General features: G+C 43.1%; 1 protein-coding gene across 1 annotated transcript; it reads right to left on the reverse strand.

Moving 5' to 3' along the window:
• Positions 1-417: 417 nt before the first annotated feature.
• On the reverse strand, positions 418-13,276 carry LOC106609132 (interferon regulatory factor 5). Its single transcript, XM_014207605.3, has 9 exons — positions 12,929-13,276; positions 6,990-7,223; positions 3,141-3,327; positions 2,919-2,947; positions 2,772-2,799; positions 2,351-2,620; positions 1,408-1,797; positions 958-1,079; positions 418-861 (listed from the first exon to the last, which is right to left on the reverse strand). Exons 2-9 carry the CDS (start codon positions 7,164-7,166, stop codon positions 691-693), a joined length of 1,374 nt encoding a protein of 457 aa, XP_014063080.3. The 5' UTR covers positions 7,167-7,223; positions 12,929-13,276; the 3' UTR covers positions 418-690.
• Positions 13,277-18,548: the final 5,272 nt, after the last annotated feature.

An 18,548-nucleotide genomic window follows, 5' to 3' on the forward strand; every position in this document is an offset into this window, starting at 1 on the left:
GGTTCACCCTCACTGCCAAGTACATGTTTGGATCACGTCCACAACTCTGTTCAAGTCAAACAGGTTCCCTTCCAGCTGTTAACTGAACGAAGGTAAGCGTTTCTTAATGTTCTAGAATTGCCTATGGAATCTGAGGGTAATGAGCCTGTGTGAAGCGACAGTATCAGTGGATACTTTCACCCATTCTCAACTGCAACTTTACAAAGCCTTGACTTAGACACCCTCTGACAGTTGTCTCAAGTACCAAATGACCACTTTGCTGATTAATGTATTCATTGCTTGCGTGTGTCACATTTCTGGCTCCGTAGCATCCGTGTCCATTCGAGAGAGCCAGTTAGTGTTGCGAAAGGAAAATGGATAGAAATTTGTGACAATTGAGGGAGTAATATCTGCCACAACTATAAAAAATAAAAAAAATACTGCAATGGTATTTATTGAAATTCAAAAAAATAATTTAAGGAACTAAAACACATTGAGGATACAGCAGTCTGGATTTTGATGTAGTTCTGCCCAAGATACAGGGCTCTAGGCTGGATGGTAGGGATGACGATTCCATTGAGGGAGGCTCAGGGTTGAAAGAAGGCTAATATCCCAACACAAAACGCAGTTGAATAAGGTTATTTATCCAAGTGCAGTCAAGGCCTTGATCCAGGACAGGCCCTGTTTAAGACCCAGCAAGAGGCCCCTGACTCAGGGTCCCAGGCCATGCTGACTCTGGAGAAGCCTCTGGAGTTCCTTGAACTGCTCCACTGTCTGGTCCTTCAGGTCTGGGTTGGAGATCTGCAACCGGATGCTGTCTGTGGACCAGGACAGATCTCCAGAAAACATCTCTGTTAGGATCCGCGCCACCACCGGGACCACCTAGACATGAAATGGATGGAGGGTCCCTGTTATCATGTGTGTGTACTGTATCTGTCAACGATCAACAAGGGTATGGGGTCAATTCGTTCTGCTCACCTGCACAACGATGAGCTTCTTCTCCTTGGGTTTCTGTTGGTCTGGCCAGTCCTCCCCGAAGCAGAAGTAGAGCTCAAACAGTGGTGGGGTGGGAGTTTCACCCTTCTGGAACAAGATGAGCCCTATTGGTGTGTGTGTGCACGAGAGGGAGAAATAAAGATTATCTTCTCTAATGTGATATCTGTTTTACAGCTAATCCATTTGGATGCCTGGGCTGTGCAACAATACCAGTACAAGCAATAAGTACTACTCAAGAGCTTACTCACAGAAAGGGCATGTGACTGAAATATTCAGGGATCAATTGAAACTCAGAGAGCCTCAAGTTAACTGAAAAATCATGGCAATGGAGTCCAGCATTGTTGTTATTGATCAGATGGGGATTCAAACACTATGAAACTTGTGCCTTAGATGACTAAAATACCCAGCAATAAAATGGATTGACTGACTTACCGTGCAGGAAGTTATTGAGGCTGAACACTTTGTACTTCCTCTCCCTCTCCATAGGGTTGGGTGGCCCCTGCTCGTCAATGCCCGGCCCAGACCAATACACCTTGCACTGACACAACCTGATAGCGTATATATCCTGCTCCCAGATCTCCAGGATCAGGCCTCGGTCCATCACATCCAGCAGGTGCTCTGTGTAGAACCGCTGCTTCTCGTTCTGGATGTCGGCCGAGCCAGGGAAGAGAACTTGGTTGAGGGTGACAGGGCCAAACAGGTCCACCTGGTCCGGGGTGGGCTCCAGGTGGCCGTAGTACAGCCGGCAGCCCTGGTGGTTACTCACCGTCAGGGAGCCCATCTTGCGACCCCGGTACAGGAACTTCATGTCTAGGTCAGTCACTGAAACCAGAGTCAAATAATGTAGTGTTAGAATAATTGTGGGCACTTCAAAAAGTCAACATTGAATAAAGCTCTTTCTAATCATGCCCAATAGTATTCTGATACCAAGTTATCATAAGACTGAAAAGGGGTGAGAATCAATGAATAACACATCGCTTTAGCAATTAAAAGGGCAAAACTCGATTTTGCCTATTCCAATTAACTACAGAGCCTGTCTTACCGTTCCCCACACTTTGACAGCTGCCAGTGTATTCCATTTGATGGATATGACAGGCAGGTATTCCAGACTACTACACTAATGCCTGATAGCCTATAATCCATCGAATGAGTCAATTGGAGGCAACTGTTTTGAGTGAATGTATTGCAGTGAATGTATTGCAATACCAAATAAAGTTGACACCCTGTTTTTATGGTAGGGGAATTACAATGAAGGATTTTTTGGATAACATGTAAGAACTATTGCATTAGTGCCTGACTGCCAAAGTAAAGCCATTGTACATTAAGCAGTATTCCTCTCAACACAGCATGGACCTATAGGTTCTATTCCACTCACATGGCAGGCTGTTCAGCAGGTCATATTTGTAGGGTGGCACCGCCTGCCCTTCTTCCTGGTTCTGGACTCCTGACATGGCCTCCATGGGGGCGGCACCTGGGTTAGGGGCAACCGGAGCCACAGATGCAGCAGAAGGAACCATGGGGGACATCTCAGTGACCACAGGAGGCTGCATGCTCCCTCCGCCCAACCCCAGGCTGTTGGAGGATCCTACGGGTCCAGGGTGCACCCCGAATGCCTGAAAACTGTGTGGGTCACTAATTCTGGGGTCTGGGAGAGACAGGAGGACAAACGCACACACACACTTAAGACATTGCATAATGTCAATAGTGACACATTTGAAATGGTTAACCTTTCAAGCGATTTCTGCCTAATTCACCCATGGCTCAGTAGCAAAGGTGTATTGACAGTATACACTTACCAATGGAGAGACCAACAATATTCGGCATCTGAAAAAGACAAGATTTAATGTTTATGTAAAAAAGCTGGTATATGGTTATTGTTCTCAGATTGTTCTGAGATAACACATTGTTCTGAAATAATGGAAAAGTAATTGTCTACACCTTACCACCTCCTCATCATCTTCATCAACTGTGTCTAAAACCAAATCAAAAGGAATATGCCATCAACATGGGGGAGAAAATCTCATTAATTTCACAAAACATTCATATCTGAGGATAGACAAGTTCAACAAAGTTATTTTAAAATAACTAATTTAAATTCGAAGACAGACAATCAGATAAGACTTGCAAAGCTGCCAATGAGCCTGCATGCTTACACACACTCTTACCTCCATTGCAGGGCTGGTCACAGACCTCGTAGATCTTGTAGGGCTGGACGGGTGTCTCCTTGGTGCAGTCGTATTTCAGTTTGAACTCCCGGCTCTTGTTGAGGGCACAGCGCAGGTTGGCCTTCCACTTGGCAGGGTCAGGCTCATCCAGACCCTCCTGGTACTTCCCTGTCTCTAGAGCCCAGGCCTGTGGGAAGAGAGGGGTAGGCAAGGAGGAGAATGAGTTTACATTTTAATGAATGGGAGAAGGGGTCACATCTGGATGGAATCAAATGGGTGAGAGTTAAATTAAATTCAAATCAATATAGTTTATTCATCCACAAGGGGCAATTATTAAGGGTAGCAGTGCCAATTGAAGTGCCCTGGAACAAATGATGAATAAACATTCGGCATTATGTGCCTGTAATAAGTTGGCCACTGCCGAGCATTTAACTCTGTTGTTTCATAAGCTTACAGGGGTCATGGTTGGGTTACTGCACTGCCATTAACCAACCACATTAGTCACAACTAGGGTGCATTCAGAAAGTGTTCAGACACCTTGACTTTTTCCACACTTTGTTACGTTACAGCCTTATTCTAAAATGGACTAAATAGTTTCCCCCCCTCATTCTGCTACAATTTCTAAACACCTGTTTTTGGGTGTTTAGAAATGACAACCCAAAAACAGGTGTTTAGAAATTGTTGCAGAAATATCACATTTACATAAGTATTCAGACCCTTTACTCAGTACTTTTTTGAAGTGTCTTTGGCAGTGATTACAGCCTCAAGTCTCCTTGGATATGACGCTACAAGGTTGGCACACCTGTATTTGGGGAGTTTCTCCCATTATTCTCTGCAGATCCTCTCAAGCTCTGTCAGGTTGGATGGGGAGCGTCGCTGCACAGCCATTTTCATGTCTCTCCAGAAATGTTCGATCGGGTTCAATTCCGAGCTCTGGATGGGCCACTCAAGGACATTGAGACTTGTCCCGAAGCCACTCCTGCGTTGTCTTGGCTGTGTGCTTAGGGTTGTTGTCCTGTTGGAAGTTGAACCTTCACCCCAGTCTGAGGTGCTGAGTGCACTGGAGCAGGTTTTCTTCAAGGATCTCTCTGTACTTTGCTCCGTTCACCCTTCCCGATCCTGACTAGTCTCCCAGTCCCTGCCGCTGAAAAACATCCCCACAGCATGATGCTGCCACCACCATGCTTCACCACAGGAATAGTGCCAGGTTTCCTCCTGATGTGACGCTTGGCATTCAGGCCAGATAATCTTGTTTCTCATGGTCTGAGTCCTTTAGGTGTCTTTTGGCAAACTCCAAGTGGGCTATCATGTGCCTTTTACTGAGGAGTGGCTTTCGTCTGGCCACTCTACCATAAAGGCCAGATTGGTGAAGTGGTGAAGTGCTGCAGTGATGGTTGTCCTTCTGGAAGGTTCACCCATTTACACAAAGGAACTCTCTGGAGCTCTGTCAGTGTGATCATCGGGTTCTTGGTCACACCTCTAACTAAGGCCGTTCTCTCCCGATTGCTCTGTTTTGCCGGGCGGGCAGCCCTAGGAAGAGTCTTGGTGGTTCCAAACTTCTTCCATTTAAGAATGATGGCCACTGTGTTCTTGTGCACCTTCAATGCTGCAGAATTTTTTTGGTACACTTCCCAGGATACGTCGGAGCTCAATTTCGAGTCTCATAGCAAAGGATCTGAATACTTACGTTAATAAGGTATTTCAGTTTTTAAATTTCTTTTTTATACATTTGCAAAAATGTCAAAAAACAGTTTGCTTTGTCATTATGGAGTATTGGTGTAGATTGATAAGGAAAAAAATAATTTCATACATTTTAGAATAAAGCTGTAACGTAATAAAATGTGCAAAAAGGGATCTGAATACTTTCCGAATGCACTGTAAATGGAGAACAGGGTAATGGCTAATGAGGAAATGACTCCAGCCAAAAGCATGTCTGAGGCAGGGAGTAGGCAATTACAGCTGTTGGTGCAGTGGATATCATGTGGACATCCTTATACACGAGGTCAGGAACACCCAGAGAGGTTTGACACTAGAGAATCAGTGGAAATGAAACTAAGGCTCTTTCAGTTCACTAAAACAGTTGATGCATTTATCGCTGAATGGGATAAGGAAGTGTGCGGGTGACAAACAAAAAGAAACGCCCCCTTTTCAGGACCCTGTCTTTCAAAGATAATTCGTAAAAATCCAAATAACTTCACAGACCTTCATTGTAAAGGGTTTAAACACTGTTTCCCATGCTTGTTCAATGAACCATAAACAATTAATAAACATGCACCTGTGGAACGGTCATTAAGACACTAACAGCTTACAGACGGTAGGCAATTAAGGTCACAATTATGAAAACTTAGGACACTAAAGATGCCTTTCTACTGACTCTGAAAAACACCAAAAGAAAGATGAACAGGGTCCCTGCTCATCTGCGCAAATGTGCCTTAGGCATGCTGCAAGGAGGCATGAGGACTGCAGATGTGGCCAGGGCAATAAATTGCAATATCCATACTGTGAGACGCATAAGACAGCACTACAGGGAGACGGGACGGACAGCTGATCGTCCTCGCAGTGGCAGACCACGTGTAACAACACCTGCACAGGATCGGTAGATCTGAACATCACACCTGCGGGACAGGTACAGGATGGCAACAACTGCCCGAGTTACACCAGGAACGCACAGTCCCTCCATCAGTGCTCAGACTGTCCGCAATAGGCTGAGAAAGGCTGGACTGAGGGCTTGTAGGCTTGTTGTAAGGCAGGTCCTCACCAGACATCACCGGCAACAACGTTGCCTATGGGCACAAACCCACCATCGCTGGACCAGACAGGACTGACAAAAAGATGCTCTTCACTGACGAGTCGCAGTTTTGTCTCACCAGGGGTGATGGTCGGATTCGCGTTTATCGTGGAAGGAATGAGCGTTACACCGAGGCCTGTACTCTGGAGCGGGATTGATTTGGAGGTGGAGGGTCCGTCATGGTCTGGGGCGGTGTATCACAGCATCATCGGACTGTGCTTGTTGTCATTGCAGGGAATCTCAACGCTGTGCGTTATAGGGAAGGCATCCTCCTCCCTCATGTGGTACCCTTCCTGTAGGCTCATCCACCATGACAATGCCACCAGCCATACTGCTTGCTCTGTGCATGATTTCCTGCAAGACAGAAATGTCAGTGTTCTGCCATGGCCAGCAAAGAGCCCGGATCTCAATCCCATTGAGCACGTCTGGGACCTGTTGGATCGGAGGGTGAGGGCTAGGGCCATACCCCCCAGAAATGTCCGGGAAATTGCAGGTGCCTTGGTGGTAGAGTGAGGTAATATCTCACAGCAAGAACTGGCAAATCGAATGCAGTCCCTGAGGAGGAGATGCACTGCAGTACTTAATGCAGCTGGTGGCCACACTAGATAGTGACTGTTACTTTTGACCCCTCCCCCCCCTTTGTTCAGGGACACATTATTCAATTTCTGTTAGTCACATGTCTGTGGAACTTGTTCAGTTTGAATCTTGTTATGTTCCTACAAATATTTACACATGTTAAGTTTGCTATAAATAAACGCTGTTGACAGTGAGAGGACGTTTCTTTTTTTGCTGAGTTTAGTAACGTAGTTCCTTAGAAATACTTTTTGAAACGTGCTACTTGAAGTTCAGGGAATAATGTCTGTGCTGTTTTGATTAAACACTTCTGAAAATGGTTTAGCTTTTGACAAATGTCTGTTCCTCGACTTGCCAGTAGTAATCAAAGAAAAAGTAGATCTAAGACAAAACTTTGATCTAACTACAGTTTGATATCCAAATGATGGCATACAGAGTTTAAGTATTCAGATCTGTCATGCCATTCTCAGCATGGACCCCCCTCTCACCTTGAAGATGGTGTTCTCTTCCTCAGAGGTGGGCTGGTGTCTTGTGGCATGTCTCCAGGGGATCTGGAAGATCCGGTGGTCCGGGCTGAGCCACTGCAGGCCGGGGTACCTCCCGCTGTTCACCTGGGCTAACAGCCAGGGCTTTAGGCGGATCCTCCGAGGCTGTGCACTCATCATGGGGCAGAGCACCACACAGGGAGGAGAAAGAGGCTTCAGAGGGGGTGTGTGAAGAGGCTGGAAAGGTGAAGGGAAAAGTAATGGTTTAGATGGGTGATGGGGCACTGGGGGTAGGGGAGAGAGTGGGTACTGAGGGAGTGTCTTGAAGCGTGATACGAGAGTAATGGTTCAGATGGGTGATGAGGCAATGTGGGGAGGGTTGAAAGAAGATACTCCCTACCATTTGCAGTAAGAGGGCTGGGGAAAATGGGGAGAGAGGATGGGTGGGGAAAAGAGAGGTATGAGGGTGGAGAGAGTAGTAAACAACTCCGTTTTTATTTATGATGGCAACAGGCCTATTTAGGAAATGATCTACTGAGAAACCAAAAAAAGTGCTCTGTGGTTGAAGGATACAGAACAAAAACACTTCCAAGGCAATAAAAAACAACATTATAGAGTTTGGTGAATTAACATACATCATGTAACAGTTGTAGACTATTCCTTAATCCTTTACGCCATTTCAAAACAGTACCAAATTTGCTTTTGTCATCCTAAAATGTTGGATTTGATACTATGACAGCAAGCTTAGGCCCTCCGGGCACAGATGCAGAGTCCACTGTCACACAAGTGTATTGTATGAGATCACAGAGGATCATATGAACACAGAGGAATGCAGGTAACTCCTTTATAGCCAAAGACCAACTTCTGTCTCAAGCAGCACATCAGAGGAAAATACAAGGCCAGCTTGCATTTTCCTCTGGACGCGCTGAGACAAACTAATGCATCTGGATAGAATATGTCCTCTTCCCGAGGCTCCCATTCATGTCCTTCTGAGCCCTTGTACCAACACACACACAAGTTGAAAAAGGTAATGTAACTTTAAGGAGTATGTAACACAGAACAACAGCTGGGTGCAGAGGCGTCATGCCGATAGGGGGCACAGTGGCACATGCCCCCTCAGATTTGTCCTGTTTATTTTTGGCTTTAAATAGTCTAGATAGGTTCCCAATTTTCCAACCTCATAACAAGCTTCCAATAAGTTATTTCAGGCTATCAATCAAATTAGAGTGGCTAGCTTGTCTATCTATCTTAGCTGGCATGCCTGCTGGCAAGGTTGTTAAGAATTTAGAAAAGGCAAGCAATTACTAAATGTATTGAATAAGACTCACATTCCTTTTAATCTTCTGCCCAGATTCATTCATTCATTCATGCATATATATATTTTTTTTTTACAGAATTAACAATAATGATTATGGCTCTATACATTGCAGGAAAATGCTGTTTCAGGTGTTTGAAAAATGATAAATTCTCCAACTTGCAGACAGGGGGGGACTAGGCCCCCTCTGGAGCACACCCCAGCCATCCTTGCATACTTTGTGCCCCCTTAGATTTTTGGGGTGCATGACACCCCTCGCTGGGTGAACTGAGATGTCTTGTGATGCAGTACACAACCACACATTTATTTTGAGTTATTCATTCAACACTTTGTGAATGAAAAACATGTCATGCTATAGGCTCCCACCCAGTGAGCAGAGGTGGTGAGGTGAAAATTGAGTTTCACTTAATTCACCAGGAATGAGTGAATAACAGGTGGCTGAGTAAAAGCTCAATGGGATTCAACTATAAGCACTTCAGCAATACATAATGAATTGCCTTTATACCGGTAGGCCCCTATGCACTTTTTGCTGGTGCTTAAAACCTGTTGAAGATAGGGGGCAGTATTTTCACGGCCAGATGAAAAACGTATCCAAATTAATCTGGTTACTACTTTGGCCCAGAAACTAGAATATGCATATTATTAGTAGATTTGGATAGAAAACACTCTGAAGTTTCTAAAACTGTTTGAATGGTGTCTGTGAGTATAACAGAACTCATATGGCAGGCAGAAACCTGAGAAAAAGTCAACCAGGAAGTGGAGGATCTGAGAATTGTAGTTCTTCTTTCTAGTCCCTTTCGAAACTACAGTATCTGTGGGGTTACGTTGCACTTTCTAAGGCTTCCATTGGCTGTCTAAAGCCTTCAGAAAGTGGTTTGAGCATTCTCCTGTCACTGGGCAGATAATAGGAGCTTAGTTTCTGAATGGACTGCCTGGCAACAAAGGGATTGGATATGTGCGGTCCCGCGAGCACGCTGTTCCTTGTTTTTCTCCTTGAATGAATACGCTATTGTCCGGTTTGAATATTAATCGCATTTCTACGTTAAAAATACCATAAAGATTGATTTTAAACAGCGTTTGACATGCTTCTAAGTACGGTAATGGAACATTTTGACTTTTTGCGTCTCGAATTGCGCTCATGCATCATACTTTTGGATAGTGACCTGAACGCACAAACAAAATGGAGGTATTTGGACATAAAAATGGATTATTTTGAACAAAAACAACATTTCTTGTGGAAGTAGCAGTCCTGGGAGTGCATTCTGACGAAGATCAGCAAAGGTAAGACAATATTTCTAATACTAATTCTGAGTTTAGGTTGCCCCGAACTTGGCGGGTGTCAGTATAGCTCGCTGTGATGGCGAGCTATGTACTCAGAATATTGAAAAATGTTCTTTCTCCGTAAAGCTATTTTAAAATCTGACACAGCAGTTGCATAAAGGAGTAGTCTATCTATAATTCTTTAAATAATTGTTATGTATTTTGTCAACGTTTATGATGAGTATTTTTGTAAATTCACCGGAAGTTTTTGGTGGGAAATACATTTTCTGAACATCACGCGCCAATGTAAAATGCTGTTTTTGGATATAAATATGAACTTTATCGAACAAAACATACATGTATTGTGTAACATAATGTCCTAGGAGTGTCATCTGATGAAGATCGTCAAAGGTTAGTGCTTCATTTAGCTGTGTTTTGGGTTTTTGTGACATACATCCTTGCTCGGAAAATGGCTGTGTGATTATTTTTGTCTATGTACTCTCCTAACATAATCTAATGTTTTGCTTTCACTGTAAAGCCTTTTTGAAATCGGACAATGTGGTTGGATTAACGAGAAGTTTATCTTTAAAATGGTGTAAAATAGTTGATTGTTTGAGAAAATTGAATTGCGGTATTTTTGTATTTCGCGCCCTGCGATTCCATTGGCTGTTGGCTAGGGGTTCCGCTGGCGGAACGGGGTTCGCCAAGATGTAAGAAGTTAAAGCGCTTCACATTGTACCGTGCCTTCAGACATTATTCACACCCCTTTACTTTTTCCACATTTTGTTGTGGATTTAATTGTATTTTTTTCTCAACAATCTACAAAAAATACTGTAATGTCAAAGTGGAAGAAAAATTCAAACATTTAAAAAAAAAAATGAAGAAAAAAACCGAATACATCTTGATTACATAAGTATTCAACCCCCGAGTCAATACATTTTAGAATCACCTTTGGCAGCGATTACAGCTGTGAGTCTTTCTGGGTACGTCTCTAAGAGCTTTGCACACCTGGATTGTACAATATTTGCACATACATTTTCTTTTCATTCTTCAAGCTCTGTCAAGTTGTTATTGATCATTGCTAGACAGTAATTTTCAAGTCTTGCCATAGATTTTTAAGCCGATTTAAGTCAAAACTGTAACTAGGTCTCTCAGGAACATGCAATGTTGTCTTGATAAGCAACTCCAGTGTATATTTGGTTTCTTAAATGATTGCCTCGCCTGGTTCACCAACTACTTCTCTGATAGAGTTCAATGTGTCAAATTGGATGGCCTGTTGTCCGGGCCTCTGGTAGTCTCTATGGGGGTGCCACAGGGTTCAATACTTGGGCCAACTCTTTTCTCTGTATACATCAAATGATGTCGCTCTTGCTGCTGGTGAGTCTCTGATCCACCTCTACGCAGACGACACCATTCTGTATACTTCTGGCCCTTCTTTGGACACTGTGTTAACAACCCTCCAGACGAGCTTCAATGCCATACAACTTTCCTTCCGTGGCCTCCAACTGCTCTTAAATACAAGTAAAACTAAATGCATGCTCTTCAATCGATCACTGCCCGCACCTGCCCGCCCGTCCAGCATCACTACTCTGGACGGTTCTGACTTAGAATACGTGGACAACTACAAATACCTAGGTGTCTGGTTAGACTGTAAACTCTCCTTCCAGACTCACATCAAACATCTCCAATCCAAAGTTAAATCTAGAATTGGCTTCCTATTTCGCAACAAAGCATCCTTCACTCATGCTGCCAAACATACCCTCGTAAAACTGACCATCCTACCGATCCTCGACTTCGGCGATGTCATTTACAAAATAGCCTCCAATACCCTACTCATTAAACTGGATGCAGTCTATCACAGTGCCATCCGTTTTGTCACCAAAGCCCCATATACTACCCACCACTGTGACCTGTACGCTCTCGTTGGCTGGCCCTCGCATCATACTCGTCGCCAAACCCACTGGCTCCAGGTCATCTACAAGGCCCTGCTAGGTAAAGTCCCCCCTTATCTCCGCTCACTGGTCACCATAGCAGCACCCACCTGTAGCACGCGCTCCAGCAGGTATATCTCTCTGGTCACCCCCAAAGCCAATTCCTCCTTTGGCCGTCTCTCCTTCCAGTTCTCTGCTGCCAATGACTGGAACGAACTACAAAAATCTCTGAAACTGGAAACACTTATCTCCCTCACTAGCTTTACGCACCAGCTGTCAGAGCAACTCACAGATCACTGCACCTGTACATAGCCCATCTATAATTTAGCCCAAACAACTACCTCTTCCCCTACTGTATTTATTTATTTAGCTCCTTTGCACCCCATTATTTCTATTTCTACTTTTCACTTTCTTCCACTAAAAATCTACCATTCCAGTGTTTTACTTGCTATATTGTATTTACTTTGCCACCATGGCCTTTTTTGCCTTTACCTCCTTATCTCTCCTCATTTGCTCACATTGTATATAGACTTATTTTTCTACTGTATTATTGACTGTATGGTTTACACCATGTGTAACTCTGTTGTTGTATGTGTCGAACTGCTTTGCTTTATCTTGGCCAGGTCGCAATTGTAAACGAGAACTTGTTCTCAACTTGCCTACCTGGTTTAAATAAAGGTGAAATAAAAAAAGTTCAAATAAAATATTTGGCCTTGTGTTTTAGGTTATTGTGCTGCTGAAAGGTGCATTTGTCTCTGTCTGTTGGAGAGCAGACTGAAGCAGGTTTTCCTCTAGGATTTTGCCTGTACTTAGCTCTATTCCAGGTCTTTTTATAACCCCCAAAAAAACTCCCTAGTCCTTGCCGATGACAAGCATACCCATAACATAATCCAGCCACCACTATGCTTGAAAATATGAAGAGTGGTACTCAGTGATGTGTTGTATGTTGTATTTGCCCCAAACATAACACGTTGTATTCAGGACATCGATTTTGTTTGTGCAGTTTTACTTTAGTGCTTTATTGCAAACAGGATACACATTTTGGATTATTTTTATTTTCTACAAGCTTCCTTCTTTTCACTCTGTCATTTAGGTTAGTATTGTGGAGTAACCACAATGTTGGTGGAGATAAAAAGGGGACTTCCCATTAGTTTCAAGAACTTAATAATTGCACAAGTCTGGATTCTATTGTCTAGACTCCATAGATAGTATGTTTAAGTGAAAAATGTTTTAAAACAGGAATAGGTTTACTAGGGTGCAGAAGGCAGGTTGAGAAAAAAAATGAAAATAAAGCGACAAAAGCTGAAAATCGGCCGCCTGACACTGACATGAGTATGTACACAATCTTCAAAAGATGAGTTAATCGGTCTGAAAACAATCTCAATTGGCTACTATAGTTGTTTTAGGAAACAAGTACAACTTTAAGCGGCACCCACCTTTTTAACGATAGGTCTTCCCCACAAAATTATTTCGCTCCCTTGTATCGAAGAGTTCTAGTACGCTGACTGTAGGGATCCCTCCTTCCACAAACAGAAACCGGCCAGGCAGAGAGTATGTGCGCTGCCACATGTAAGCTTTTTTACTAGGTAGGCTAACTGACTAAAACCATGTCAAACACCGTCACAAGTTCAATGGGTTTGTGGGAGAATGACAGTCAGAAAGTTTTATTCAGAAAACTTTCCACAAACAGCGGCCAAACATGATTTGTGGTTAAACATGAACAAAGTGGTGCCACCCTACCGGTTGATAGACAGTGCTCTAAAGTAGACAGAAGTAATATGCAAACATTGTTTCATTTTCGATAGGCTCCTAGTACTAGCCTAGTGGTTGTAAGATGTATCTATTTCAGTGGTGTAAAAAGTAACCAAACGTCATACTTGAGTAAAAGTAAAGATAACTTATAGAAAAGGACCCAAGTAAAAGTGAAAGTCACCCAGTAAAATACTATTGATAAAAGTCTAAATGTATTTGGTTTTAATATACTTAAGTATCAAAAGTAAATGTAATTGCTAAAATATACTCAAGTATCAAAAGTAAAATTATAAATAATTAAAAATTCCTTATTGTAGGCAAACCAAATTGCATATTTTTTTTTGTATCTACAGATTGCACAGAGCACATCATTTAAAAATTAAGCATGTCTGTTTGTTTAGTGAGTCTGCCAGATCAGAGGCAGAAGGGATAACCAGGGATGTTTTCTTGATAAGTGTGTGTATTGAGCATTTAACGAGTACTTTTGGGGTTCAGGGAAAATGTTTGGAGTAAAAAGTACTTTATTTTCTTTGGGAATGTAGTTTAGTTTCAAAAATATAAAGTACAAATACCCCAAAAAACGACTAAAGTAGTACTTTAAAGTATTTTTACACCACTGTCAATGTTGATGCCTACATCTCTGGAGAGACCTGAAAACATTTGCAAAAATGTCCTAAAACCTGTTTTTGCTTTGTCATTATGGGGTATTGTGTGTAGATTGATGAGGAAAAAACCCCAATTTAATCCATTTTAGAATAAGGCTGTAATAAAATGTGGAAAAAGTCAAAGGGCCTTAATACTTTCCGAATGCACTTTAGGTGTGCATGTATGGCCACCACCACACCTGCACCACTGGGTGAGATTGAAGCTGGCAGCGTTGACAGTGACACTACACATATAGGCAGGTACAACACTTCTGCCATCCCCTACCTTGCATGGTAGGGCTTTGTATATATTAGAGCCCTCAAACTACACTCTGGACCTTGAAGCCAGTTCCACTGCATTTTTTCATTGTTCCCCTCTAATCAGGGACTGATTTAGACTGGGACACCAGGTGGGTGCAATGAATTATCAGGAAGAACAGAAAAACAGCAGGCTCCAGACCTCATAGGTTAAGAGTTGAATACACCTGTACTAGAGTATGACATATTTCCCTCAGTTTTTCGAGAGGGACAGGGACACTGAGTAATATAAGATGAACTAAACTGACTTTGTATTTGACTCGCTGTGTGTAGAATCTTCATTCTCCCTTACAATCCCTCACATCCTTCACATGTTCAGTGGAGACGAACATCCATAGACATACCAGCCAGTCCACTTCCTATAGATAACACACACACAGGAATGGATGAGCACACACAGACATACACATGGTAATCATTTCCGCATAGAAAGGCTTAAAGTCTATACTGAGAATCTTATGAGGTGTGTGTGTGTGTGTGTGTGTGTGTGTGTGTGTGTGTGTTTGTGTGCGCCTGTGTCTGTGTGGTGTGGTAGAGTGAGTGAGTGTTTCCTGATGGGAACTGTTAGAGGGTATGTATCTGAAGGCTCTAACCCGTGTGTGTGTGCGTAGGAAGTGAGGAGGCAGACTGTGTTGTTCTCTCTTTCCTCTCTGAAGGGGTTATCCTGCTGCTTCTGATGCTGCTCCCTCTGAGGAAGAACATCCAGAAAAACATGACCTTCCTCTCCTTTCACCAGGACACACACATCTTAATCTCCACAAATGTGAGTGTGTACGTGTATTTGTATTTGTATTTATTATGGATCCCCATTAGCTGCTGCCAAGGTAGCAGCTACTCTTCCTAGCAAAATTAAGGCAATTATACATTTTCAAAAACATTACAATACATTCACAACAGATGTCACAACATATTAAGTGTGTGCCCTCAGACACGTCTTTTTTATATGTTTGTATTTTATGTATTTGTTTACCCATTTTTTCTACCCAATTTCGTGGTATCCAATTGGTAATTACAGTCTTGTCCCATCGCTGCAAATCCCGTACGGACTCGGGAGAGGTGAAGGTCGAGAGCCGTGCGTCCTCCGAAACACAACCTAGCCAAGCCGCGCTGCTTCTTGACACAATGACCGCTTAACCCGGAAGCCAGCCTCACCAATGTGTCGGAGGAAACACCGTGCACCTGGCTACCGTGTCAGCGTCCATTGCGCCCGGCCTGCCACAGAAGTCTCTAGTGCGTGATGGGACAAGAACATCCCTGCCTGCCAAACCCTCCCCTAACCCGGACGAAGCTGAGCTAATTGTATGCCGCCCCATTGGTCTTCCGGTCGCGGCCGGCTGCGACAGAGCTTGGACTCAAACCAGGATCTCTAGTGGCACAGCTAGCACTCGGGAGGCCCCCTACTACCACATATCTACAACACAAAATCCATGTGTACGTGTGTGTATAGTGTATGTTATTGTGTGTTTGTATGCATGTGTCTGTGCCTATGTTTGTGTTGCTTCACAGTCCCCACAGTACTGTGTGCCTCCTATAGTCTGTTCTGGACTTGAGGACTCTGAAGAGACCTCTGGTGTCATGTCTTGTGGGGTATGCATGCGTGTCCGAGTGGTGTGCCAGTAGTTCAAAAAGACAGCTCACAAATACAAGTAGTGATGAAGTCAATCTCTTTTAAACGTCGAGCCAGGAGAGATTGACATGCATATTATTAATGTTATCTCTCTGTGTACATCCAAGGGCCAGCCGTGCTGCCCTGTTCTGAGCCAATTGAAATTTCCCTAAGTCCCTCTTTGTGGCACACGACTGAACAGTAGTACAGGTGTGACTAAACTAGGGCCTGTAGGACCAGCCTTGTTGATAGTGCTGTTAAGAATGCAGAGCTGCACTTTTTTATGAACAGACTTCTCGCCATCCTAGCTACTATTGTATTAATATGTTTTGACCATGACAGTTAACAATCCAGGGTTACTCCAAGCAGTTTAGTCTCCTCAACTTGCTCAATTACCACATTATTCATTACAATATTTAGTTTAGGTTTAGGGTTTAGTGAATGATTTGTCCCAAATACAATGCTTTTCGTTTTTGAAATATTTAGGACTAACTTATTCCTTGCCATCCATTCTGAAACTAATTGCAGCTCTTTGTTAAGTGTTGCAGTCATTTCAGTTGCTGTGGCAGCTGACGTGTATAGTGTTGAGTCATCCGCATACATACACACTGGATGTACTCAAAGCCAGTGGCATGCCATTCGTAAAGATTGAAAAATCTTAGTTACCTGTTAGACAGGTAGCTCTTTATCCACAATATAGTAGGAGGTGTAAAGCCATAACACATATGCTTTTCCAGCAATAGACTATGATTGATAATGTCAAGAGCCGCACTGAAGTCTAACAAAACCTGTGTGCTTGTGTGTCAGTTGTTTTAGTCTGCCCTACCCATAATACTCATAAAAGTGTGTCTTTTGTGAGAGATGAATGTGTTCACTGTTCTATGAAGTTGTGTGTGTTCTCAGTTGTGTTTGATTTAATCTCGTTCCCAGACACTTTCGCCCAAATATGCGAAGAGTCTGGTGGGTCACGTGGTCAGAGGGGGCTGGGGTGCAGACGGTGGGAGCGGTGGAGAGAACGGTGGACTCAGCCACTTGGCAGTGTTGGCACTGCTACTTCCTACCTGCACATTACTTCTACATATACAATCAATCAATCAAAATTATATATGCCTTTTTTTTTTTTTACATCAGCAGTTGTCAAAGTGCATTTACAGTAACCCGGCTTACACCAGGGGAACCTGGGACATACAGGGCACCACTGCTCCAGCCATCTCTTGCTCCCTGTGTGATGTCATATCCTGTTCCTGTTTACCAGTGCTGAGCTATTGGTGCTTTTTGAGGTTGGTTTGGTTACAGTTCAATTATAATATTTTGATGGTAGTGACAGGCCATTACTGCTTATCACTTAATTACCTTCATTTATTCAAATTATTTTTTTTACCCCTTTTTCTCCCCAATGTCGTGATATCCAATTGGTAGTTACAGTCTTGTTCCATAGCTACAGACTCAGGAGAGGTGAAGGTCGAGAGCCATGCATCCACCGAAACACGACCCTGCCAAGCCGCACTGCTTCTTGACACACTGCTATGGGGGGTGATAAGGGACATATATAAGCTTAGGCAACCGTACCACTTGACATGACATGATACTAACGCGTCTGACTTACATGACATTATACCAACACCTTACTAACGTCTGCGTGACACCTGCATTAATGAAAGTCATAATGTGCAAAGTTTATATTTATATTAATTCAGTCTCAACCATAAATGTTAGAAATTTACAATTTTTCCCGTGCAAGCAGGCAAACTATAGTGTAGCCTACGGCTTGTGTATTTCCTGTTATCGCTAATGGCCTAGAAAAGATGATGTCCAATCTATAGATAATCTGTCTTTCCCTCAACACCTCATGGCATGGTACGTTATCTTGTCTCGCTGTATACAGATTGAAATGTTGTTAGCCAATCACAGACTGTGTTGTTACGAGTTCGACATCAGACACCCAATAAGAGTTGTGTCCATGGCTTTCAGAGGAGTTCATAGTTGCTATTCGGCATTCTTGGGATGTCCTCTCAGTCGAATAGAGCCGTTCATAGATTTTCCCAGAGGATCCATGTTATTTGGAATCCTTGGGATGTCCACACCTCTATCGAATCAAATCAAAGTTTATTTGTCACGTTCGCCGAATACAACAGGTGTTGACCTTACAGTGAAACGCTTACTTACAGGCCCTAACCAACAGTGCACATTTTAACTTAAAAAATGGCATTAGGTGAACAATAGATAAGTAAAGAAATAAAAAAACAACTGTAAAAAGACAGTGAAAAATAACAGTAGCGAGGCTACATACAGTAGTGAGGCTATAACAGCAGCGAGGCTATATACAGGCACCGGTTAGTCGGGTTAATTGAGGTAGTATGTACATGTAGGTATGGATAAAGTGACTATGCATATATGATAAACAGAGAGTAGCAGCAGCGTAAAAGAGGGGTTGGGGGGGACACAATGCAAATAGTCCGGGTAGCCAAGTATAAATGTAAATTGGTTACGTTTAGTGTTAGTGTAGGGTAAGGACGTCCCAATGAATCCGTATTGCAGTGACCGTTCATAGAGTGGGAGACTGGCACGGTATTTGAGAGCTCGGCAGCGACACAGACATTCATTTGTTTTTTTGTTTTGTACAAGCGGCAGAAGCGACTTTCGAGTGTCTGCACCGGATAGTTTACTTATTCGAGACAATGAAAACAATTACCAAGATGTCCTTAATCCAAATGAGGAGTAAGTAGGCTATATTTA

The sequence above is a fragment of the Salmo salar genome, chromosome 07 (assembly GCF_965601325.2).
Source record: "Salmo salar chromosome 07, fSalSal1, whole genome shotgun sequence".
NCBI lineage: Eukaryota > Metazoa > Chordata > Actinopteri > Salmoniformes > Salmonidae > Salmo > Salmo salar.

Bases quoted from the DNA above. Each gene is read 5' to 3' on its own strand.
- LOC106609132 (XM_014207605.3), bottom strand. From the start codon at position 7,166: ATGATGAGTGCACAGCCTCGGAGGATCCGCCTAAAGCCCTGGCTGTTA. The intron at 3,328-6,989 runs GTGAGAGGGGGG...CTCTTCCCACAG, and splicing joins AAGAGAACACCATCTTCAAG to GCCTGGGCTCTAGAGACAGG. The intron at 2,621-2,771 runs GTAAGTGTATAC...TGTCTCTCCCAG, and splicing joins TATTGTTGGTCTCTCCATTG to ACCCCAGAATTAGTGACCCA.